The 26,828-nt window shown below is 39.0% G+C and overlaps 1 protein-coding gene across 2 annotated transcripts in view; it reads right to left on the minus strand.

The window, feature by feature from the left end:
• The window catches only part of PIP5KL1 (phosphatidylinositol-4-phosphate 5-kinase like 1), an 823,238-nt gene that overhangs the window by 137,556 nt on the left and 658,854 nt on the right, over positions 1–26,828 (minus strand). For both annotated transcript variants that reach the window (XM_044065322.1, XM_044065321.1), the window contains one exon: positions 19,737–19,771. In XM_044065322.1, coding sequence (XP_043921257.1) covers positions 19,737–19,771 — 35 coding nt within the window. The remainder of the gene's footprint in view (positions 1–19,736; positions 19,772–26,828) is intronic.

The following is a 26,828-nucleotide window of genomic DNA, read 5'->3' on the forward strand; positions in this document are numbered from 1 at the left end:
GCAGGAATTTAGTTGGTTGCCAGATGAATTCAGAGTGGTAAAAATGGAGATAAATTAATCAACATTATTGTACCAGTATCAACAAGTGATGAAAGAAAAAAAAATAAATATGGAGAAAATATCAGTCACTTGTAGTAAAAAGCATAGGAATTTAGTTATAATATAAGGAGAAAGAAGAGGTTAGGTTATAGAGCAGGTACATAGCCAGGAAGAGTTGAGATGATTTTTTAGTATTTGTTTGAAGGTGGTGGTGCTGCCCGTGTTTCTTATAGAAGGAGGAAGTGAGCTCCATAGTTTGGCGACGGTGAAGGAGTAGAGCAGTTGACCAGCTGGTAAGGTGGGTTTTTCTACTTTTAGAAGTAGATGATTTTCAGATCTTAGTTGCCTGCTGGGTTGTTATTTGGTAAGTAGAGTTGAGAGAGCAGGACAGTCTGTGGGTCTGTAGATTATTTTGTGTGCTGTAGTTAGCTGGGTGAATGAGATATTGTGGGGGAGTTCCAACCAGCCTAATTGTTTCAAAGAGTTACAGTGGTGGGATGAGAATTTGGCCTTGGTGGCAAATTTGGATATTCTGTTGTAACACATATCCAATTTGGATTTTGTAGAATTTTGGATATTAGTGAGGAAACGGGCACCATAAAGGAAAGAGGGTAATAAAAATGTAGTTGCAAGGGTTTGTCTAGTAGAGAGGCTAAGAAAGTGTTGGTGTCTGTACAGCATACTGAGCTTTTGGTGTGTTTTTTTGATGATACTGTTTATGTGTAGGTCAAAGTTTAGGTTTTCATCTATAATAATGCCTAGTAATTTAATGTGTGGGACAACTTCTATAAGTGGCATTGTCTTGGCCTTGTATACTGAAGAGTTTTTATCTAGGGGAGTGGTTTTCTTAGGGGTAAAAATTACTAGTTTAGTTTTTTTTTTTTTGATTTAGGGCAAGATTATTGTTAAGCATCCAAGATTCAGTAGAGGTGAGGGCATTCTGGGTGGTCTGCTGGAGTTCAGAGCTGGAATTTACAGTGCATATTACTGTAGTGTCAAAGGCATACTGGATTACTGAGCATTGTGGAGGAGTGGTGTGAAAGTTGTTAATAAAAGATGCTAAATAAGACAGGACCAAGTATGGAGCCTTGGGGGTACCCCTGTGAAAGTATTGAGGAAGGGAGAGTAAGACTGTTGGCATTTGGTGGATTGCTGCCTATTGGAGAGAGAGCTATTGAACCATTGTAGGGTAGATGGGGAAATGTGGAGGGTAGACAGTTTACAGATGAGGATAGTGTGGGAAGTGGTATTGAAATCTTTGGAGAGGTTGAGGAAAACAGAAGTGATTATTTTACTTGAATCCCATGCCCGGTTAACTGTATCAAGGAAGGACAGGAGGGCTGTAGTGGTGCTGTACCCTGGTCTGAAACCATGATGAGTGGGTAACAGAATTTGATTTTCAAACAGGTGGTTGAGGAGTAGGGCATGGATGCATTTTTCCAGCATTTTAGAGAGGGGTGAGAGAATAGCTATGGGTCGAATGTTTGTGGTGTCTGTGTTGGTGCTGCCTTTGTGTAAGTGGAGAATGAATGTTTTTTTCCAGATGTTTGGGACAAGGGACTCTTTAATTAATCTGTTAATGAGTATGGTAATGGGATAAGCTATAGAGTTTGCTGCTAGCTGCAGGAAGTGTGGGGGTAGATTGTCAGGGGTTAGAGTACAGGGTTTAAGCTTAAATAAAAGTTTTTTTTATTGTGGCAATGGGTATGGGGAGAATTTTTGGTTAGAGGTGTGTGTTGGATTATTTTCTGGGATGGTTTGGTCATTAGCTGTCTTGGTGGTGGTGGTGTTAACCATAGGAAAGGTGGTGGTTAGGTTAGCTAAGGTGTCAATGAAGTAGAAAGTGAAGAGGGTGGCAAGTTTGGTAGAGGTGTTGTGTGGGTCAGGAGATGGATTGCTTTGAGAACCTGGATGTAACAGATGATTGATGAAGGACCAGAATTCTTTGGGATTATTTTTATGTTGGCTTTGTAGGTGGAGGCAGTCAGCTTTTTTATAATTGGTTATTAGACATTTTGCCTGATTACGGAGTTGTTTGTATTGTATTAGAGTTGTAGGGTCTTTGTTTTTCTGCCATGATTTCCAGATTTTATCCCTTGTGGACATGACTTCTTTGGTGAATTTTGAGAGCCAGCTTGAATGGTTATGTTTTATTCATTTTTGGCAGGTGGGTGCTTGCCTATTTAGGATGTCTAGGAATGTTGAGTTAAAGAACTCAACAGCCTTGTTAAGTGGCAGGGATTTTAGGGGTTCCCAATTTACTTTAGCTAAGGTTTCATTAAATATGGATGGTTGGAAATTTATGGTTGATTTGTATTGGTGTTGCCCTGGGGTTAGAGTGGTTTTGCGTAGGATATATGCCGGGTGGTGTCGCTAATGATATTTGGTAGTATGCCTGCAGTGATGATATTGTTAGGGTGGGACACTAATATCTAGTTTATTGCGGAGCCCCAAATGTTTTTTTTTTTTTTGTGGGGTCTGGTGATGTCTTCAATTAGTTGGGAGAAGTTGTAAAGGTTTATGTTTTCTGAGGGATTGTTGTGGGCAATGTCTAGCCAATCAATGTTTACATCGCCTAAGATGATGGTTTCATTATCTATGTTTTGTGAAGTCCAGGCAAGTATGTTTTCTAATATTGGTATGTTGTTTCCTGGAGGAATATACAGAGCAATTATGCAAATGTTTTTACGGTTGTTAAGTTTTAATATAGAGATTAGTACTTTAGCTGGGAAGAAGTTGGGTGTTGGTTTTGAGTAGGGAATTGATGTATATTTGCTAGGGAAGAGTATTGGTACTCCTCCTCCTCTCTTGTTCGGCCAATTGGCTTTCAAGCATGAGAAGCCTGGGGGAAGAAACTCAGTGTCTTTTACATATGATTTCAACTAGGTTTCGGTAGCTCTGTAATATCAGGGTTGTTTTGTGACATCCATGCCTGGAGTTCAGGTATTTTGTTTCTAAGGCTTTGGAGATTTATGGTTGACAGCAAGAGAGATCTGCTATGTTTGCTAGGGCTGGACCTGGGTTGGGATGTATATCACCACACTGGGATATAATGCTTTGCCAAATTATGTGAGCTATGCTTAATTTTTTCTTGAAAATGGTATAGTTGCTGCTGGTGGTGTGATAATAGGGGTGTCTGTGGAGAGGTAGAATTTTTTTACTTTGGATAGTACAGAGGTATTAACTGTGAATAAGCTAGGGTGGATGTTTGAGTAACTTGGTAAATGTGGGTTATGTGTGGTGGTTGTACAGGTGGATGTAGAAGGTATGTTGGGTATCTGGAAGGTTGTGATTATTATTAGGACAGAGAGCATAACTGAGAGAAGTGAAATCATAGAAAAAGTAGTGAGGGACATAATGGTGGTTGAATGTAGTGTGATAACACTATATGGCTCTATTTAGAATGGGTGGGGAGGCAGATTAGTTAAGAGGTAAGGTACAAATAGTATTTTTGATGAAGTCATTTTATTTTATGAAAGCGGTGATTAAAATTTACTACGCTAAAGTATAAGTGTTTTTGCAACCTGTTTTTCTGAAGTGCGCACAAGTGGTTTTTATTTTATTTGTGTTTTGGTTGTCTCTTTTTGGGATTTGTTTCCAGTTTTAGTTTTCAAGTCCAAAGAGGAAAGTAAACAGACAAGGAAGTGGTTCCCCGACTGCTCTACTTCATTGATATTGTGTTTGGCTCCATCTGGTAAACTTTCAAGACCCTCAGATAATATCAGATCCAATCCTTCTGCAACCTAGAACTCCCCTACTGCTAGAGCCAGGGTTTTATCTAGAGCTAGTGTCTCCTAGACTGCACTCCCCTTTTCTTCAGGAGAGATCTAGATAGAAATCATCCAGTTCTCCATACATGTCTTCTACCCTACAGTCAACCACAAGTCTCAGCAAAGCTGATTTGGATTGAATGACGAGGAAGCTCCTCAGGACCCAAGTCCATTTGGGAGTTCTTGCATCTTCATCCCCCATCAGACTTGTGAGCTTTGGACCATCCCCTTTGCCATTGGCATCTCCAGCTCCAGTCTGACTGTAGGGTTTTGAGTCTTTGCATCTGAGAATTCCTGAGTTGTCTGTGTTGGATAGGAAGTTTTGGTCTTTGTCGACTTCTACATCATCTCTGATCCAACCAGTGCCTGTTTCTTCTGAGCTGGATGGATCTCAGAGCAGTAGCTTCTGCACCAATTCCTGGGGGAAAGAAGATGTCAGAGCCATCACCTCCTCTTGGGGCACCATCATTAGATAGCCAAGCTCTGGCTTTTGTCTCAGAGCAGGGTCATGCTGTTCTCATCAGGCATCCCAGAGACATTTGAGAGAGCTCTCTCCAATGCTGGAGATCAGACTTCTCTTTCCCTCTCAGTTTCACCCACTCTACAACTGGAGGCCATGGGTCTGGTTCCTACATCTCTTGAGATATTCTTCATTCAGATCACTTCTCTGTCTTCCAAATCTTCCATAGACACCCCCTCCACATAGGTCCCTCAGAAGCATAAGTGCAAGAGGAGGCACTTATAATTTCCCCAGTAGTCTTTGACAGAAGACATGGTTTTCAATAATGGGGAGGGAGTCTCCCAGATCTCCAGTTGAAGACATTTCATTTGGGGAGATCCTCAAATGTCTGACACAAAGGAGGGTGGTCTTCTGAAGCCCCTTCTTAGGAGAAATCCATTTTCTTGAGGCTTTCAGAACTGGGTCAACTACTTTCTGCTTGGTTCTAAGACTGATGAGATTATGGATTTGATCTCTTGTTGGGCATGGAAGGAACCAGACATTGCAGAATCAATTCCTAGGAAACACAACAAATATCCTGTTGCCCCTAAAGACCATGCTCACTGGAGTAAGGTTCCAGTAGTGGATGCCAGGGTGATAGTGGTGGTCACTAAGAAAGAACTCACAGAGGTGAGTTCTTCTGTCTATCTCCCTAACAGAGAGTCTAGGGCTTTGGACAGATTTCAGAAATAAGTATGTGCTTCAGCAATCTTTGCTCTAAAGTCTCTTAACTATTTAACACATATGACTAGACTTCAGAGGGATTTGACAAAGGAACACTCCAAGTCACTCTCTAGCTCCATGTCTACAGAAGAAAAAAAAAAGACTTTGAATTCACAGCTCACTACCCTCCAATCCCTGTTGACTGCCTCCATGCAACTAATTTCAAATGCTATGGAGGGTGTTTCAAGGGCTGTAGGTACAGGTATAACTGTAAGGAGGCATTCCTGACTCCATTTGTGTGATTTCACAAAGCCTTTTAAGACATCTTTTATCAACTCGTTATTTGATGGTTCAATTCTTTTCAGCCCTAAGATAAAGGACACAATCTCCAGAAGTGAGCAGGATGGGAGAACTGTTTTTGGCAAGTGCAAATGGTTTTCTGCCCCCCCCCCCCAAGGACCTTCTCTATAAATCAGAAAGGGGTAAAAATTGTGGTTCTGAAAATCCCAGGGCTTTCTCAGGACTCTACTGGAGAAAGATCTCCCTGAGGCAGAGGAGGGCACTCTAATGGCAGACATCACCCTTGAGGAACAGGAAGCCCGCAGAATCAATGCTTCTTGGGGACCTTTCTTTAAGAGGCCTTACCAGCACTCCTGAACAGTTGCTTGATTGCTACACTCTGGAAGCAGTCGGGGGTCACTTGTCTCTGCACCCAGAAACCTAGGCATCCATCACCAAAGATGTCTGAGTGCAGACAGTTGTAATCAGTGATTATTACATCGGTTTATTTTGACACCTCCATCATTGCATCACCTTTATTTTGACACCTCCACCAGTAAAGAAACTTCCAAATGTGCCACCCTCCCAAAGAGAAGCATCAGCATTAAAGACAGTAAAGATGTTAAGAAAGACAGTCATCCAAGAGGTTCCACCAGACAACCAAGGATTTGTAATTTACTTGAGATACTTTTTGGTGTCGAAAAAGAATGGGGACCTCAGGCAATTTTTGACCTCAGCTGACTGAAACAGTAAGTCAAACATTTGACGTTTCAGATAGTCACAGGGCAGCCCATCTTCTCCTTTCTGTGGAAGGACGATTGGATGTTTTTGATAGATCCCCAGTTTGTGTACTACCACATCAAAATTGACAGGTGATACAAGAGATTCCTTTGTTTCAGGCTGGCAGCCAGTCATTTTCAATTCACAGCTCTGCCCTTTGGTCTCACCACAGCTACCTGGTTGTTCATCAAGTAGATGGCAATGGCCACAGCTCATCTCAGACTGCAGGGGTTCCTAGTGTTAATTGGATAATTGGGTCCTCACTGCTCCTACTAGGCCCCATATAGTCCAGGCCAGAAACGTTTTGCTTCAACTTTGCTTCTCCTTAGGAATCACAGTAGATCACAACAAATCTCATTTCTCTCCATTTCAGACACTGGAGTTCAAAGGGGCTCACCTGGACAGAAAAGTAAAGTTACTGAGGCTGTGTTAAGGAACACTAGCCACCCTGAGAAATGAAGGCTTGCAACTTCTTTCAGACTTCACACCCCAGAAAGATTAGTGTTACAACTTCTGGGATTGATGTCAGCCACCATTACTTGGGCTCCCCTAGCAAGGGGATGACAGTGTTTCAGAGGACTCTGGCATTTCAGGGATCTTTCAGATGTCAGCCCATGTATTTTTTAATTTGTACATCAAACATTTGTAGAGGACATACAACTTGATGGATTCAGTCAATGGCTGTAGCCCAAGGATTTCCCTATCTCTATCACCAAGGCTATGGTGACCATGGATGCTTCCCGAATGGGGAGGAGGGGGCATTACTTAGGAAAAGCACATGGTCTCCAACAGAGGACAATCTTCACTTTAACATGTTACAGATGATAGCAGCCCTCCTAGTGTTGCAGGCAATTCAGGATGTCCTCCTCTAGGAGTGATCTCTATCTAAAGAGACAACATGTCAGTAGTCTGGTACATCAATAAACGAGGGGGGACACATTTAAACTCACTGTGTCAAGAAACAATGAGAGTTTGACAATAGACAATGTCTTCCAATCATTTTCTAGTAGTAACGCACATTTGGGGGAAATCCAATGTTATAGCGGAGAGATTGAGCAGGTCTGTCCTACTGCCTCACAAGTGGTGTCTCAATCCAGAAGTGGCATCATTTTTCATCAGTGGTGCCAACATTGCTGTGATCTTTTCACTTTTCCTGCCAACTCAAAATGCAATAGATTATTTGCTGTAATTCCCCCACAGGGAGTCACAGAGAGATGACCTGGTTCATGAATAGCCCAATGGTCTCCTGTATGCCTTTGCTATGACTCCTCTAATTTGCAAATTCCTACAGAAAGCATCTCAGTAGAAGACTATGGTCATCCTCATTGCCTCTTACAGGCCTCAACAAGTGTGGGTCCTCTTTCTTTGGCCTCACCTGGTACATCCTCCTTTGGGCTAGACCCATCTCCAGATCTTCTGTCTCACCTATCTGGTATGCCCCATCCAGATATTTGAGCCTTGAAATGAACAGTATGGTTTCTCCACTTCCAATGATGGCTAATTAGTCCAGGCTTTCTTCCCAAGTGGTGCACATTCTCACATCTTAAAAACCTTCCACTAGGAAGAAATACAAAAGTAAATGGAAAAGATTCTCTATTTGGGCTTCTGAGAGAAATTCAGACCCCTTTTCTGTGGCCATCCCTACTCTACTAGATTTTCTCACTTGTATTTTACATAGTGGAGCCAGTTATTCTCCCCACCCTAAGTGGAAATATATTAATGTTTTTTTCTGTTTCAAGGACCAACAGTTATAATGTGCAATATATATGATTAACCATGCTTACTGCATTATTTGGATAACTATTTTTTTTATTTGTTTTCAGCTTAATTGTATCGCTGTTTACTATGTAACCTGTTATTCTTTTTTTAAATTCTATGTAACATTATTTACTATGTAACTAGGAGCTTTTCTCCCTGGGCCTCCACTGAAAATGGGCCTTTTTCAGGCTCAGTCAGACACTCCCGGTAAACAAATGTAAAATTAATAAATAAATATTAAAGTTCAGCTAGCAGCCATTTCTAATTTTCATGTGGGTGAACATAAGGCTTCTTTAAACTTGCTCAGATTATGAAAAAAACTTTTTGAAGGATACCTTCCTTCTTAGGCCTTCTATTAAGGAACCCACCCTGCCACACAACCTCCATTTAAAGCTGTGACTAAAGCAGGCCTACATTTTTTGCCATGGAAAACTGTCTTCATGGTAGCCATTACCTCAACAAAAAGAGTATCTGAAATTCAGCCTTTATTTTGCCAACTACCATATATTGTATTTCACAAAGATAGGGTTTCTTTATGATCAACACCTCCTTTTTCCTAAAGTAGCTGCACAGACTTCCCTCAGTCAAAGCATACGTCTACCAGCTTTCTTCTCAAGTTTTTCTAATAAAAGTGAGTACATGTTACACTTGCTAGATGTGCACAGGCAATTGCATTTTTTATCTTCATCAAACTAAACCCTCCAGGAAGTGTGATCAGTTGTCTGTATCTTTCTTGAAAGTTAAAATGGGACACGGAGTCTCTAAGGTCACTTTAGCCAGATGATTGATAACCTGCATTGCTCAAGTTTACAAAGATAAATGTTTAGCCCTACAGAAACCACCCAAAGCACATTCAATGAGGTCACTCTCTGCTTCTTCAGCTTTCTTTTGTACGGTCTCATTTGATGACATCTGAGCTTCTGCCAAGAGGTTCAAGGTTCATACCTTTTTTTCCCACTACATACAAATTGTATCTGTTTTCCAGAGATAGGACTGCTTTCAGTTCTGCCATCCTGCAATATCCTTTCATGATGTCACCCTGATAACATAAGTAACTGACGACTCTGTTCCATACATTGAGGAATGGTCTCCTCTATCTTCTCCTTCCATTTCATGGAAGATTTTTTTCTGTACCTGGACTTCGGATATAACTGTATGACTTATCATTTGTGCAGGATCTCATGCTCCTGTCTAAAGTCTGGAAAAGCTGCCAAAGTGAGATCTGAGATCAGATCCAAAACCTATACATGGAAGAAGGACAGAAACAGACAACACAGATCTAGCATGATGAGTATCTAAATTTTGTCTGTGGCAACTCCAACTGTAATATTTTATGTGGTGAAGCATAAACATTTATTTGAGGTTATTAAATAAGTGGACCAGGGTGGCCGCAGTGGTGCAGCAGTTAGCGTTGTCGCCTCACAGCAAGAGGTTGTCCGGTTCAATGCTGGGGTGCCTTCTGTGAGGAGTTTGCATGTCCTCTCTGTGGTCGTGTGGGTTTCCTCCAGCTGCTCCAGTTTCCTTCCACATCCCAAAGACATGCTGTAGGTGGATTGGACACTAAATTGGCCCTAGGCATGTGTGTGTGGGTGTGTGTGTCTGTGTGTGTGTGTATGTTTGCCTTCTGTGAAAGGTTGGGCACTGGGATGGCAACTCAACACTGTAAAACTTCACTGTCAAATATGAGCGGGCAGGTGATCCGCTGTGGCGATCCCTAACCGAGAAAAGCCGAAAGAAGATGATTAAATCAGTGGACCGAATGCGTGCGCACACACACACACACACACAGTTTTATTTATATATATATATATATATATATATATATATATATATATATATGGTTCCCTATCAGAAGCCTGAAACACTATATATATAAAATCAAAATCCTGAAACCAAAAGCCTGAAAATTCAAAATATATATAAATCCTGAAACTCAAAATCCTGAACACAAAATGGACATATATATATTGTGGCTTTGCTATTGTTAGCCCTGTGGTGTTATATATATATATATAGGTGATATATGGTTTTATGTTAGGGTATATATATAATAGTTAGGGTATAGGTTAGGCATATATATAGTGACAAATATTGGGGTTAGGGGCGGTATAAGTGAGTTAGGTTAGGGCACGTCATATATATTGAACCTATAGGGTTAGGGTCAGGGTCAGTTGGTAGATATTAGTGTCTTTATAGTGACATATTAGCATTATTTGTGTTTCAGGATTTTGAGTTTATTTTGATTTTCAAGCTTATAGTGTTTCAGGCTTCTGATATATATATATATATATATATATATATATATATATATATATATATATATATATATATCTCACACACACACACACACATATATATATATATATATATATATATATATATATATATATATATATATATATATATATATATGCATATAGATAGATATCAACATTTATATTTTTTGACTATGATAATGCTGAAAATCCATAATATCGTAACACCGGAATGCTGAAGACTACAATATTGAACTCCTGCACTTGGTCCACAGGCCCATGTTTGCACTCACTACTGGGCCCACACTGGCAGGAAGATTCAGTATGCAAGATTTTTCATCCTTGTGGTCATCAGCATTTCGGTCTTATGACAGTATGGTCTCAAGACTTTGACTTTCAGTATTACCATAATAAGCCATAAATATATATATTTTTTCAAGAAACCCACCTTTTACAAAAGGAAATACTCAGGTAATAAGATTTATTATATTATTACAATCCATTGTTTTCCCCTCACCTCTCAGGATAACACAGATGAATAGCTATTTTAATAAGACTGAAAACAATAATTCTAAGAGTATTAAAACAATTCAAAACACACCTTAGATTATGGCAGCAGCCCAGATTACATATAACATACTGGTGATCTAATGAATTTGGGTAATCTTTTGTCAAAGCTGGTAATGTTGAATATGAAGCAGCAATACCCAGGTTGTTGTATCTTTCGGCTTTTCTGGTTAGGGGTCGCCACAGCGGAACTCCGGTCTGCTAATGATTGGCAGTAGATTTTTACGTACCGAGTTGCCAACCCTGACATACAAACTTCAACGAAGGTACGCCCATTCATGCATGTCTCCACACAAAAGACTCTTTAGCTGAGAATCGAACAGGACAACGTCTTATTGTGAGGCGACAACGGTACTGCAGCACCACCACCGCGGTAAGCAGCAATACCCAGGTAATGAGATTTATTATAATATTACATTCCATTGTGTCAGTCTGTCCCCCACGCTGCCAGTCTCTAAACATGCTCATTCTGAGGTTTTATAACCTCAAAAAAAAAAAGCAAATCTGATTTTGACAAAAAAAACCTGTTTTTTTTTCACTCCAAAAGTATAGGACTTTACAGTTAGTATATTTAGGGATCAGAGATCTAGGGGCAATAGCTGCATGGTGGGGGATGCATTAGCTTAATATGTGTCACTTCAGGATTTTCAGTACTCTTGTTAATGCTACATCAAATTGTCATTTACTGGAGTACTTCACCGCATGTACTTGATAGCTCAGGTTTTGACGGCTTATATATGATAAATCATTACTGTGATGTTTGTAAATTGTAATACACTTGTAAATCCATATTTATTCTCAGGAACATGAATAAACTTTTATATTAAATGTCTTTTGGGAAAAAACTTAGACATTCTACAAAAATGGTAACAACCATATGAGATTTTGACTGCCTAACAGGCACACAGGACTCCATGTTATGATGGTGGGCAAGATTATGACTTGTCTAAATAAATGGAAAGAATGCACACCGTACTCTAAGCGATAATGTACTCTAAGTGATGAGGTACTCTAAGTGATAAGGGCATTCGGTTAAGTGCCAGAGCTGTGTTTTATACGTATTGCTCCCATTTTACAATGCCCATAAAAGTGCCTCATGTTCAATACTTTGAAGTTGTTTTTGCAAACTATGAGATTAAACCTGCTGCACCCTCAGGCACAAATGATCTGATCATAGGAGGTTACTACAGTGACGGTCCCAGGGCCCACACAAGCCTAGTGAAGTTCAACCCATGTTCCCAAGGGTGTCTGGTTCAAGCAGACAATAAAATCAGGACCTATTGCCCCTGTCCAAGAGGGTCACAAGTGGAACCCCAAAGGTGAATTTCTGGTTACCTATCCAATCGTCCAAACTGCGCTTAAATAGGGCCAACAAAGGGCTTTGTTTAACATGAATAGGAAGCTTGTTCCAAAAGTGGGGCAGCCTCTGTGAAACAAATCTGTCTTTCCAGCAAGTTCTGTTGATATCAAATACAAGGTGACCCATGTGCTATTTGACTTGTGAATGTGCAGTATTTACATTAAAGCTGGGTCAAAGATTACTCTGTATGCAAGGCACAGGTTGCTTCTGAACAGTCTGTATGACACAGAGTAAAGTGACAATGACCTTGAATTTTCTTTGTAAACAGACTTTGTGGTCTCTCCAATTTCTGCAGGTGTTTGGAAAGAAACATACCAAAGGGAGCATTGTACTCTATTATTGGCCTAATGAGGGAAGAGCACAGGGGGGTTATAACCTCTTTTTTTTCTGGAGGCAATGCCCTTGCATATGAGATGAGCAATATAAAATGCCCTTTTTACCAATGTGGAGACGTAGTGATCGAAGTTAAGGTTGCTGTCAACCTGTGTGCCCAGATCTCTCACCACTGACTGCATGCTTAGGGTATTGCTATTGATGTGGTAATTTCCAGGAACATCACCCTTGCCGAAGGGGCTGATGATGCATTTTTTTGCATTAGGTTTAAGTCCATGACTTTGGCACCAGTCATTAGTCTGCTTAAGACCTTCTTGCAGGATGCTGACATCGCTAGCAGGTCTGCTGGAGGAGATAGATTCCCCTATTTTGACCATATGAGTTCTATCAGTGAGCCAGTTTACAACCCACCTGACAATATATGGGCTGATACCCAACTGGTTGAGTTTATCAATGGTATCTGATTGGGGGATTGTGTCAAAGGCCTTGGCTAAGTCTAGGTAGGCCATATGCACAGATGTGCCTTCATCTAAGGCTTTGGTGACTATCTCCAAGAAGTCCACCAAGTTTAACAGGCATGATCTCCCCTTGACAAAGCCAAACTGGGTAGGGTCAAGCATTTGGAAATTTCCTATAGCTTTGTTAATAAGGTCCATGATGATTCATTCCATGGCCTTGCTGGTCAGTCTAATGGGTTTATAGTTCCTGGGATCTGTGGATGCACCCCTTTTGTGTAAAGGGGTGATAGTAGATGTTTTCCATTCCGCTGGAATGAAGCCAGTGCTTAGTCTGTGATTGAAAAGGGTGCCCAATGGTGATGCTAATTCCTTTTTTAACCTGTGTAAAACACAGCCTGGGATGTTTTCTGGTCCTATAGAGGCTGCGGTTTTGGCTTTGGAGAGGGCATTTAAGACCTGCTCGTTAGGGATGCTTTGGGTTATATGTGGCGGGAACAGGGGAGTGAAGTTTTCACTGAATCTGTCAGCCAGCAGGTTTACTATATCCACAGGTTCTATATATGTAGTACCATTAATTACGAGTTCAGCGCAAATCTGGGCCTTACCTTTGAGGTTACAGATGTTAACTAAAGAATGCCTTGTGGTTATCCTTAGTTAGGGAAGCTAATTTGGATTTGTAGTTATCTCTGGAAGACTTCACCTGGAGTATTATTTGCTTGTTTAAGTTGAGGAGGGAGTGTTTCCAGTTTTCAGACTTTTCCTTCCTACTCAGACAGCAATTTCTTTCTCCTATTGTATAGCCTATTAATGGCAGTTGTCCATGAGGCAGGTTTGTTTTCCCTTGCATATCTTACTTTGGCTCTAGCAGGTACAGCAGAGCCAATACAATTGTACAGGTGCTTGTATAAAGCATTGATGTATAACTCATCATAGGTGTCTGTTTCATCAGTAGGTGGAGGGGCTTTAAAAGCTATTTATGCCATCATATAAGAGGTTGTAATTGGCCTTAGGGAAGTTTTTTAGTCTAGCTGTTGCTAAGAGATGGTCTTGTGTTGTAGTCACTTCTAGTGAGACTGATTTGTGATCAGATGTCACCAGGGATGGGCACACACTGGAGGTGGTGCAGCGGTCCCCCATGTTGGTGAGCCCTGGGTCCATATGTTTGAGGCCCTTGTGGTTGTGTCAACCAGCTGGTCCAGGACATTGGAGTTAATGAAGTCCAGAAACCTTTGGGCAAGTGAGTTATAACATGTATAATTTACCCATTCTATGGATGGGTAATTAAAGTCACCCAAAACCAGGGTGTTTGGTTGTATCTTGATTGATTCAAGTAGATACTTAGATGGCTTACTATCATTACTGTGAAAGGCAAAACATTTGCCATTCGCAGTAGCAAAAATATACACTGAAACTGGACTCTCCACTTCTACACAATGTCGACCAAAATGATCGACACATTTGAGTCGACGTCAGCGAAAACATCACGTGATATCTGTATAGGAGCTGATGTAAAACAAACTCCTATACAACATACAGTATCACATTTTTGCAGGGGGGAAAGCCCCCCCTGCACGCCCACTGTGGGGGGCTGTGCCTCCCACACCCCCTGCTAATAATATATTCGAACTCCGAGATTGCACTGCAGTGACGATATGGATGAATTTTCACTCCCCATTGTACCTCAATCTCCATACAGTTTGTCAAACACATTTACACGAATGCACTACTGCATTCGCATAAGTGTGTTTGATTGCCCCATGCACTTGACATTGTGCAAACAACAATTTGACTTTCAGCAGTATACGTGCCGACAGCTTGTCGTTCACACAATTGATAGTAAACCTACACAGATATCTCATACCTGCACAGAAACCATGCTACAATGTCATGTACTTCTACAATGTTTTCTTCAATGAAGGATTCTGCCCCAGGGTTTAAAGTTCGCATATACAAACAAGCACTTCAACAAGAGGTTTACAGACCACAAGCAGACTGAGACATATTTGAGTGTTTTTTGTATTCAAAGCTTAAACTTGGGCCACAGAACAGCTGTCAGAAGAAATCTGACCATTTCAAAGTATTTTTATAGTGTGTTATGATATGAACACAAACATAAGGACTTTTAAAAATGCAAACATTAAGAGATAATACAAGTGTCTAACAATGGTCACATACATTCTGGGTATAATGCTACCAAATTACAATTATGACATGTAAATGGGGAGACTCAGTTGCAATCCATGCAGCATCAACTCTTAAGAAGTTTTCAGTATCACTGGTAAGTATACCAGAAATATAAGAAACCATCAAACAATTAAAAAAAAAAAACAGACTCCTGGAACCTAACAACGTAAGCTATTTTTTTCTGAAACTATTAACAGATTTATTTGATGTCTGTAATGTAGTAAAAAACAATGTCATCCCCATATCTCTTGGAAATAACTAACTAAAACAGTAAAGCCCTAAAGCAGCAGCAAACCCAATATTTATATATGTTGTGTATAAATCAGATACACTATTTAGCAGAGATTATAAACTAGTTGTGACAAAAGTGGCCACTACTTTAAACAAATTGCACTGTTTGTTGATGCATATGGACCATTTTAAGTAAGGCAATAATGACAAAGAAATGACAGTGTCTAAAATGCAAAATTTATCCTACAGAAAATGTAGCTCTCATTAACTTAGACTGTGAAAAGGCTTTACACACCTTAAACTAGCTGTATCTATAGAAAGCTCTATAGTAGTTCAAATTCCATGATAACATTCTCCACATCCAGAAAACATCAGAAGTGGAATTATTCCGTATTAAAATACGTCCATGCATTTCTGATTCCTCCCAAAAGCAAAGAGATGGCAAGCAAGGATATCCAGTCTTGTCTGTTTCGTTTATTGCAGTGATGAAACTATGAGTAAAAACAATTTTAGACACTATACAAGTAGAAAGGTACTAAACTCCTGTAATTGGACTGTCTGGTTGGAAAAGTGGCTTTCTTGCTTAAGTCTGTCATTACGGCATTTTCTCTGGAAATTGAAATGTTTTGCTGTCCAAACATGCACTGTCTAAGATGGGAGGGGTGCACTTGGAAGTGGGGGTTACCTTCTGAAAGTTAGTCTGCACGTCCAGATATCATGGCAACACCCCTGACCTCCTGTAACAGTGAATTACTGAAATGATCAGATCCCTTTGTTGTACCTCCATGATGACACCATATTAAAAGAATATTCTCTCTCATGAATTCTTTCTTCTTTCTTGCTTACTGACTTTTTTAATGAAAGTGTCCAAACTGCTGCTTGTCTCAAACATTTTCATGTGATAAGGGTATCTTTCTATTTCATGTATTTGCATACTTATTTATGAGTTTCCTTGCATGTAAGTCTGATAACCAAGATAATGCACAGATCTACAGTGACCCATTTCAGCCTCTGTCCCAAGAAGACAATATTGTATAAAATTTAGCAATATCTATTACACTGTTGCATACAAACCAGTAAGTTGCAAATGAGGAACATAACAATAGATTAAAACATTTGCAACGTTAATCAGTGCTGAAAGCCAAACAGCAATAAATACAGAAATGAAGACATACTTATCTGGACTGTGTACCATACAGTGTAAACAGCAATATACAAAATTTGAATGTTTATTCAGAAAATAAGACAATATAAATTTGTAAGAGACAATGAGCACATTTATTTTTGGTAGTTCAGTTGAAATAGAAATCTGGAAAGTAAAGGTAGTTCAGAGAAAAACATGCATGTGATTGGGAAGAAATAGTTTGTGATAAGAGGCTAGGGCAAGCATTTACAAAAGGGTTTTTGTCGTAAATGTGTAGTAAGCATAAAAGTAAACCCCTTAAAGGTCTCACAGTTCCTAATACTAGTGTGAAGTTTGTTCCAGTTCCTGGGGCCAAACGCAGATAAGGTGATATAGCTTGATGTGAATGAATTAGGAAATATCTGTAGTATCAGTGGTCACTTGATACAGGACCTAAGGGTTAAGGAAGTTGTTTCTTCGGCCAACCCGAAGATAAGTTAAAGGGAAAGAAAATACTTCAGAATTCAAAAAAATGCATTGGTTCAGGTAGCAGGTAACGACTCTTTCCTTTGCCCTTTGTCTGATTACTTGATGCATATTGATGATATTGATGATGAGAAGGACAGTGCTCCTACACCTTGGATGAAGGTGGTGTGTGCTGATGCACATTTAATGTTCACATCACTCTGTCTCTATCATGTTTGTATGAGGAGAAATGATGCACCAACTCCTTGGCCAGATCTCAGCTGCTTCATTTGCTTAGTGACAGAACAGCTAGAACAGTGCTACAAGGAATCTAAGCTCACTTCTTAGATGAAATGAAGTTGTTTAGTGCTCTGCTCCTGGACTTCATTCAAGGCCTTTCCATCAAAGCTTGTAAATGATACAACTGTTCATCTGAGCTCCATTTCAGAGGTATAGTGATACTCTCTCTCTATCTCTATTCCTTTTGTCTGATTACTTGGATGTATGGTGTTGTAAGAGGAATGTGTTCCTGCACCAGGACTGAGTTGACATGTTGAAGAACCTTTTCTGTTCTCATTCATCTGTCTGTCAATACCATAGACAGATAGAAACATAGATATAGTGTGTGTGTGTGTGTGTGTGTGTGTGTGTGTGTGTGTGTGTGTGTGTGTGTGTGCATATGTGTTTGTATGTATAAGAGAAAAGGGGATAGGGCTATGGCTTCTCATAGTACTAAATTTTAACTCAAATATTTATCACCTCTCTATGCAATCAGAATGCATGTTCTAACCTAGACAATGCTAGGACTCTTCAACTTAATTAATAGAGAGAGGATACTCAAAATTTAGACTTAGGGTGGTGATCTGTTATGGAAACAGTTAATATGAATGCTTCATATTTCAAAATATAAGTCAAATCTTCCACTTATATAGGCTGATAAAGACAAATTAAGGCCAAAACATTTGTCTATGTCAGGAATCTGACTTGTTGGCCTGACTACCTAATTAAAGATCTGTGTGTCACTCTATATACCTGCAATAATATGCTGAAAAATTATTTTTTTAAAAGTGTCCATATTTCCTATGGTATCTCAGTAAAGGGAGATTTGTAAATGTAATTGTACATGCAGTCAGTATAGTGCCCATCAGACTTATGTCCTTGTCCTTGCTCTGTCAGTGGAGTTTTCCTCTCTCACTTATTTGGCTATCTATTAGCTTGCTGCAAGGTCTCTGACACAAGATCAAACAGTGCAGCTGCCATTTACCATCCCTTCCAGTGTAGTACCACTTAGTTACATTTACCATCCCTTCCAGTGTAGTACCACTTAGTTACATTTACCATCCCTTCCAGTGTAGTACCACTTAGTTACATTTACCATCCCTTCCAGTGTAGTACCACTTAGTTACATTTACCATCCCTTCCAGTGTAGTACCACTTAGTTACATTTACCATCCCTTCCAGTGTAGTACCACTTAGTTACATTTACCATCCCTTCCAGTGTAGTACCACTTAGTTACATTTACCATCCCTTCCAGTGTAGTACCACTTAGTTACATTTACCATCCCTTCCAGTGTAGTACCACTTAGTTACATTTACCATCCCTTCCAGTGTAGTACCACTTAGTTACATTTACCATCCCTTCCAGTGTAGTACCACTTAGTTACATTTACCATCCCTTCCAGTGTAGTACCACTTAGTTACATTTACCATCCCTTCCAGTGTAGTACCACTTAGTTACATTTACCATCCCTTCCAGTGTAGTACCACTTAGTTACATTTACCATCCCTTCCAGTGTAGTACCACTTAGTTACATTTACCATCCCTTCCAGTGTAGTACCACTTAGTTACATTTACCATCCCTTCCAGTGTAGTACCACTTAGTTACATTTACCATCCCTTCCAGTGTAGTACCACTTAGTTACATTTACCATCCCTTCCAGTGTAGTACCACTTAGTTACATTTACCATCCCTTCCAGTGTAGTACCACTTAGTTACATTTACCATCCCTTCCAGTGTAGTACCACTTAGTTACATTTACCATCCCTTCCAGTGTAGTACCACTTAGTTACATTTACCATCCCTTCCAGTGTAGTACCACTTAGTTACATTTACCATCCCTTCCAGTGTAGTACCACTTAGTTACATTTACCATCCCTTCCAGTGTAGTACCACTTAGTTACATTTACCATCCCTTCCAGTGTAGTACCACTTAGTTACATTTACCATCCCTTCCAGTGTAGTACCACTTAGTTACATTTACCATCCCTTCCAGTGTAGTACCACTTAGTTACATTTACCATCCCTTCCAGTGTAGTACCACTTAGTTACATTTACCATCCCTTCCAGTGTAGTACCACTTAGTTACATTTACCATCCCTTCCAGTGTAGTACCACTTAGTTACATTTACCATCCCTTCCAATGTAGTACCACTTAGTTACATTTACCATCCCTTCCAGTGTAGTACCACTTAGTTACATTTACCATCCCTTCCAGTGTAGTACCACTTAGTTACATTTACCATCCCTTCCAGTGTAGTACCACTTAGTTACATTTACCATCCCTTCCAGTGTAGTACCACTTAGTTACATTTACCATCCCTTCAAGTGTAGTACCACTTAGTTACATTTCAGTCACAGTGGGACTAAACGATGTATTTCCTTCCTTTTAGGAAAAACACTCCTCGGTTGGATATTTGATTCCTCCTTTGCACGTGCCCAGTGTGCAGTGCGCAGACAAACACATACTCTTAACACACATGTTCACAAATAATACAGTTCTTTTCTGACATTTCTAACACTTTACCAATGTAGGCAAGAACTGAACCAACTTTGTTTTTTTCTAAGACTTTCAGAATTCATCTGTAAGCTGTATGAATAGCAAACCTAAAAGCATGATACAGTAAAACCATTGACAAACATTTCTTATGTTGTAGAAGACAAGTTGTAGCATGTTATGTTTCTTCTCTTACCTTTCCAAGCTCAGGTGTGCGAATCCTGTGAACACCTAGGAAAGAAAGTAAATGGATTACACAAAGAAAAGTCTGCAAGAAAGATATTATTTCCCAAAAATCGGTAGCAAGAAACTTTGCTTTGACTGGTGTCCTTTGCAGTTATTTATCATAAACAGATATATAAAAACTGATAACCTGCAGTCTGATGCTTGAAATGAAAAAAAACAACAGACTAATTTATAATCCTGTGGCTATCAGTAGCTTTAATTTAATGATTATGTAGTTTGATCTGTACATACTAAATGACTGGCCAGGGGTTATTTTGCTTGCGGTGGTGGTGCTGCGGTAGTGTTGCCACCTCACACTAAGATGCTGTCTGGTTCAATTCTCAGCTAGAGCATCTTCTGCATTGAGACATGCATGAATGGGCATACCTTAGTTGAAAGTTGTGCGTCAGGGCTGGTAACTTGGCACATAAAAATCAACTACCAATCATTAGCGGACCGGAGTTCTGCTGTGGCAACCCCTAACCGGGAAAAGCTGAAAGACACAACAACTGTGCTCTGTAATGATTTTATTTATTTATTTATTTTACATTTGTTGACCGGGCTAGTCTAGCTGGATACATGTCCATTTTCAGTAGAGGCCCGAGGAGTAAACTCAGGTTTAAGAAGTACATTTACTATATTACAAGAAAGTAAGGAAAACAATTTGCAAAAAGCACACACACAGTGAGCCAAAAAAAAAAAAAAAAAAATTTACAAGGGGCATCCAGTTAACAATATAAAAGATTAATATAAAAATATTTTTTTTTTTTTTTTTTTTTTAGTCTTAGTGCACACATCCATCATTTTGAGGAGGTGGAGTTTGAATTTTCTTTTTGATTTGAGATTTGAGGGAATAGTGTCAGAGGAGATTCAGGATTTGTAACAGTTCAATGTTTTCAAGAGGAAACCAGGGAATCACCAGCTTTGTTGTTTGATTTGTCGAGTTTTACAAGAAGTTTGTGTGCAGATCTTAGGTATTTTAGGGATATAGGGGTGGATAAGTAAGGTAGGATAGTATAGGTGTTTTGTCAGGTTTGAGAATTTGATGGGCAATGATTGCTTTTTCTGATTTTAAGCTGGTTCTGAAATTAAGCCAGCCTAGTAGAGCAATGGTGATAGTGAATGGGTTTGTTTTTGGCTAATCTGGTAATATGCTCTAATTTATGAAGATTTAAGAAGCTTTTTTTTAAATAGATTTTTTTTAGATTAGTTTTGGAGAGGAGGAGAAGAGGAGGAGGGAGATAAGGTGGGGTTGGAGGAGGGTAATTCTTGAGGAAAGGTTGAGGAAAGGTTTGAGTAGGTAGAAGATGCTAGTTTTTTATATGTTTTTAAAGTTATGTCAATTATAATTGTTATATGTAGTTTAGTCGTGGTTGTCTTGAGTAGAGTGCTCTTGGATTTTAGTGATATTTAAGTTAGATATAGGAGGTAAATTCTTGGAAGATAAAGAGGAGAGAGGTTATAGGGGGGGAGTTTAGTTTTTGTTGAGAAAAGATGGATTTCTTTTTGGGAAATATGTTGTGTAAGGGAGGAAAGATTAGGTACTGTTGTCAAATGACAATGAGTGTGGAATAAGTTCATGAGCAAATGATATGCAGGTTGTGACTATGTGGAGGAGGTCATTGATAAATTACAGAATTGAAATAATCCTAATATAATCTGAACTACAGAAGGGTCTTTCTATATAGGAAGCTGTGAAGGAAGGGAGGCAGAGAGCTGAACTGCTTTGGTGTTTGGGATTGGTGTAATATGGGGTTTTTTTTAGAAGTTAAGTTTATGACAGGATATGGATATTATTTGTAGTGTTTGGGATTTATAAGTTGCTTTTGATTTGGGAGGGTCAGAAGCTGAGAGGAAGGTGTCTTAGGTTACGATTTCTTGTTGATGGTGATCTGAGGAGGAGAGGAGGGCGGTTGGGTACATGTGTAAGGTTGAGGAAGCCATGGTGGGAGAGGAAAAAGTGTTTGTATGGGAAAGGTCTGGTTCAGCAGTTTTGTATGCATAGTTCCATCAGAGAAGATGGATAGAGGAGAGCTTGGCTATAGGTAGTTAGGTGATTCAGTTTGGGGAGAGGTCTTTGTGAAGTGGGATGATGAGATATAAATTCAGTAGAATTTCCACCCTATCCCTCTGCGATGGTTAGATTTATGAGGTGTGTGAAATTGTAGAGGGCAGTGTGGTCTGCTAATTTTGCAAGTCTGCATGGGTAATAAGTAGAAGCAGACAAAGGCAATAATTCAGCAGAGGCAAGGGAGGAGTTGATGGTTGAGAGGGTAGGGGTTTTGGATTAGGGGTTAAGGCTTTTAAAGTAGGGGGAGTGGTATTTAAATCATATTTAGATATAACTGTGTCATTTTGTTAGACTAAACTGTGGAAGAAGGAGTTAGTTGAAAGTAAGCAATTTGTTGTGTGTCATTGTGTCAGGTTTTCCTGGGTTGTTGTGTGTGTTGTTTAGGCTTGTGTAAGATCATTTATGGCCCGAATTTAGTAGTTTTTTCTTATGAGTTTGCTATTTTTTTAGGTAAGGTAGTTTTTTTTGGCTGTTATTTTTTAGTTGGTCTCTCTCATTGTGTAAGTGTTGTAGTTTGCTGTGGTTTTTGTGGTTTGTAGGTAGTCTGCTGTGTTTTTTGTTTGTTTTGCTTGTTTTTGTTTTTTTTTTTGAGGGCATTTTTGCTTTGTTTCTATTGAGAGATTGGGTGGATTTGTTAGGTTAGGAATTTAATCTTGGTTAGGCTGGTTTGCATTAAAGTCTAGGTGGGAGTGTGATGGTTAAGTATGGTTACAAATTTTGTAGTTAAGTTTAGTCTACAGCTCTTTTAATTAAAGTTTTTTCATTTTGTGACCAGTTCTAAGCATATAGTTTTTTTGGGGGGGTAGGTTTTAGTTTTGCTTTTGGTTAGGGTAGTTATTGCTTATATCTGGGTAGGGGTTAAGGATCACCCTATTGCTGGATATGTGGTCACATATATTATCATGCTTTATTGTTGGCCTTATTCTTTCTTATGGGCCTTATTTGTTTGGGTAACCCAATTATTGTTGTGTGTAGTAGGTTGTTGTTATGTTAAGGTTGCCAATCATTTATGTTGGCTACTTAAGAATGTTTTAATGGTAAGTTTAGGGTAGCCAAATATAGATGTTGAATGGGAAATGGGGTAAGAGGAGGGATAGCCAACACATGATATGTATTCATTTGATTAAATGTTATTTCATGGGGATAGATTGGGAAATGTTTAGCATAGAGTTGGTGAGTGTCTTTTTGCATTAAGTGGTTATTTGGGGTTAGATTTGAAAGAGTGGGGCTTTGCTACTCCTAGATTTTTATAGGATGTCTATTGGAAGGTGGCTATAGCCAGCTAGGATTAGTAAGTTCTTTGCTAGGGGGCAGGAGGCCAGATCAGTTTCTGGGCGTGTTGGGGTTTTAGCCAGGAGGGTGTTCTTAGCATGATGTAGAAGGTTTAGGTTGTTAATACATAGTATGTTGAGGTTTGTTGTTTGAGATACTAGATATGTTAGTTTGTTTGCTATTGAGAGTGAGTGATGATGCAAGTGCTTAGAGTCTCAGCTTCCCTACAAAACTTACCCTTAAGAGTTCATGAGCACACAGTTGCTCAATGAACACCAGGTTTAGCATGGAGAGGGCATTACTCTGTGAGATTAGACTTTAGACTAAGATTGCATGACTTACCCAACAAGCATCCTAGCAAATCTGTTCCCATCTCAGTAATTACCTAAAGGGGAGCATAGAATCTCTGGGTACCACGCACCATGTAACCCACTATATTTAGACCTGAAACCATGGATCTGCTCTTTCCTACCCTACCTGTAGCCTGTTTGGTAGAAATGGGCACCCTGAGGCAACGTAGAAATTGTCTCATATTTTCTGATAACCACCTAATTCTCAACCAACCTGATACAGTATGCACGAGATGTACTTATACACTGTCTCTGGAGGCAAGGCTCTCACATGCAGGTGGTACAAAATTTACAATGCTAAACAATACCTGTCACACACACCACAGGAAAAGCACATACACCTGAATATGTCGAGGGTCTTAAATATAATCTACCCAAACAAAACCTCAAAGGCCTCCCAGATCTAGTAACTACAATAAGTATCATCAGCAACACCAAAAACACACTTCCAAAGCAGCACTTACAGTGTGTGGGAGACATATTTATACACTTATCAGTCTCAGCTCACAGTGCCTCTGTGCCTAACCCCATAAAGCAGACCACAACATAATCCAACATTTTGGTCATAAGAGACTCCATTGGGAGGCACACTGATATCCCACCCACCAGGTTGAGCAAGGAGAGGGTTACAGTCAACTCCCTATCAGAAGCAAGGATCTGCTAGACCATGCACATACTCAGCACTGAACTACAAGTACCAGTATGACTCAGTCATAGTCTATGTGGGAGTAAATGACCTGAAATGTACCTCCCTGGACAATATATTAAGAGAGACATGATGGAAGTCTCAGACTGTATGTTCTGGTCCAGATGAGCCTAGCACTGAGCATCATTCTGCCTTCTCCACAGATGATGCCACCACATGAAGAAAAATATTTTTTTTAATAACTGGCATAGTTTTTGGTGTCATTCAAAGAGGTATAGTATTTGTCGCCCTGGCAGGATACGGTTGACAGACCACGATGTTTCACCAGGGATGGTATACACTTGCCCACTCTAGGCTTTTGAATATTGGCTAAAACCTTTCAACATAGCTAAACCAAGTGGATAAGGCTGGTACAATGGTAGCTGGAATACACCAAAACAACTTCACAAAAAATGCAATTCCGCTGTCAGAACACACTTTTATTGTAGCAAAGCCTTCAGGTAAACCACCCTTTCTCAATGCTAAAATGTACACACAATACATACATCACATTTAAATAAGAGAAAATGAGTATCACATGACCACAGTCAACTAATCACATAATACTCTTAATTAAACTTCTCCAAAAACTTTAAAAAAATACACATATATAGAAAACACACACACATATATATATATATGTTTGTGTCTTTTGGCTTTTCCCGTTTAAGGGTCGCCACAGCAGAACTCAGGTCTGCTAATGATTGGCAGTTGATTTTTATGTACCGGCTTGCCAGGCCTGACGCACAACCTTCAACGAAGGTACGCTCATTCATGCATGTCTCCACGCAGAAGACGCTCTAGCTGAGAATCGAACTGGACAGCGTCTTACTGTGAGGCGACAACACTACTGCAGCACCAACAACGCGGGTATATATATGTATATATATATATATATATATATATATATATATATATATATATATATATATATATATATATATAGATGGATAGATATACATATAAAAATACCATCCTATAGATTTTGTTGTATTTTCACTAAACAGGTTTAATACTAACTAAATTACTAAGACCATGTTCTAAGTCTGCACATAACTTAATAATCCATTCATATTCTTTATTTTCCAAATAATTATTTATATCACCTCGCCCGCCATTAGAAGCCCGTAACTAAAATAAATAGTTAATAATATCCACTACTAGCATTAATATCCTCCATTAAATACAATATATATAGGTACTCCATAGTACTTTTATATGGATATGAAACATATATTTATATAGTTGTCAGCAATCGTGTTCTATTTATTTATAGTTGATTTAATTAATGTTGTTTAAATTTATATAGGTTAGATGTTTTATATAATAGACATTTTATAAATTTTGCTGATATATTAAATGTTTGTATTAAGTTATGTGAAGCTAATATGTATTTGATGGCAGCTTCGTTTCTGTCTTAATGACAGTATTTTAGAATCAGTGTTTTTAAGTTTTTACTGATACTTGATTGTTCAATTGCTTAATTTATTAATTGGCTATAATTGAGCAAGGTATTTAAGAGTTGTTTTTTGGTATATGCATTGAGATCTGAAGAAGCGTGCTGGAGTTGCACATGAAAGTGCTTGTCATATTAAATACTGGATTCTATTAATTATTCTGTGGTGGTCGTGCTCTGTTTTACATTTATCCTAATAATCCATTCATATTCTTTATTTTCCAAATAATTATTTATATCACCTCCTCTAATTCCTTTTGTACAGTGTCTATTACCCTAAATCTAAAAGAATGGTCTATAGCCTGGCATATAATATGCTTACACAATGCATTTTTATCATTATTTCTCCGAATATCTGACTTGTTGTCAGTAATGCACTCCCTCAGTTTTCTAGTGGTCTTACCTGATGAGAATGACAAGCACTTTACGCAGGTAGCAAGATAGACCACATTAACACTGTTACAAGTGGCTGTACAGTGAAAGGTAAACTGCTTGTTAGATACAGGGTGAATAAACCTATCACTGTCTCGCATAACAATATCATTATAACAACTGCAGGCCATACAGTTAAAAGTTCCAAATTTTGTCCCTATTTTACATTTTCCATCATTCTTAAAATCTTTATAACACAACCTTCTCTTCACACTCCTTAGATTTCCATAGGAAAAATAAGGTTTATCATCTATAACAGTCTGCAGTTCAGGTGACGCTAGCAAAATAACGCAGTTCTTTTGTATAATTTTCTTAACATCACTCGTCCTTAAATTGTAGGTGGTTACATATCTAATTCTATCATGATGCAATTCAGTCTGGGGTATAACAGATTCATTTTTTGTAAATATTGTTTTTAAAGAATGTGCCCTATTAAACTTTACATCTTCTACAATTTTTAAAACATCTACCCGATTATACCCACTATTTATAAACTCATCAACCATCTCATTTATCTGCCCAACAAATCTTGTATCATCAGTATTTAGTTTAATGGCCCTATTAAACTGGACGTTCATAATCCCTGCAAAGACATGAGGTGCGTGTAAACTCTGTCTATGCACATATCTGTTTGCATCCGCGTTTTTCTTATGAATACTAGTTTCAGTCTTATTAAATTTATTTTCTAAATGTACATCCAAAAATACAATATCATTAGCAGAATAGGTCATTTTAAATTTCAGAAAACTTGTCGTATTGAATTGGCAGAATGCAAATGGATTGACTATTTTACAGCA

This window comes from Protopterus annectens, chromosome 3.part0 (genome assembly GCF_019279795.1).
Source record: "Protopterus annectens isolate FY-2018-M chromosome 3.part0, PAN1.0, whole genome shotgun sequence".
In the NCBI taxonomy this organism is placed as follows: domain Eukaryota; kingdom Metazoa; phylum Chordata; order Ceratodontiformes; family Protopteridae; genus Protopterus; species Protopterus annectens.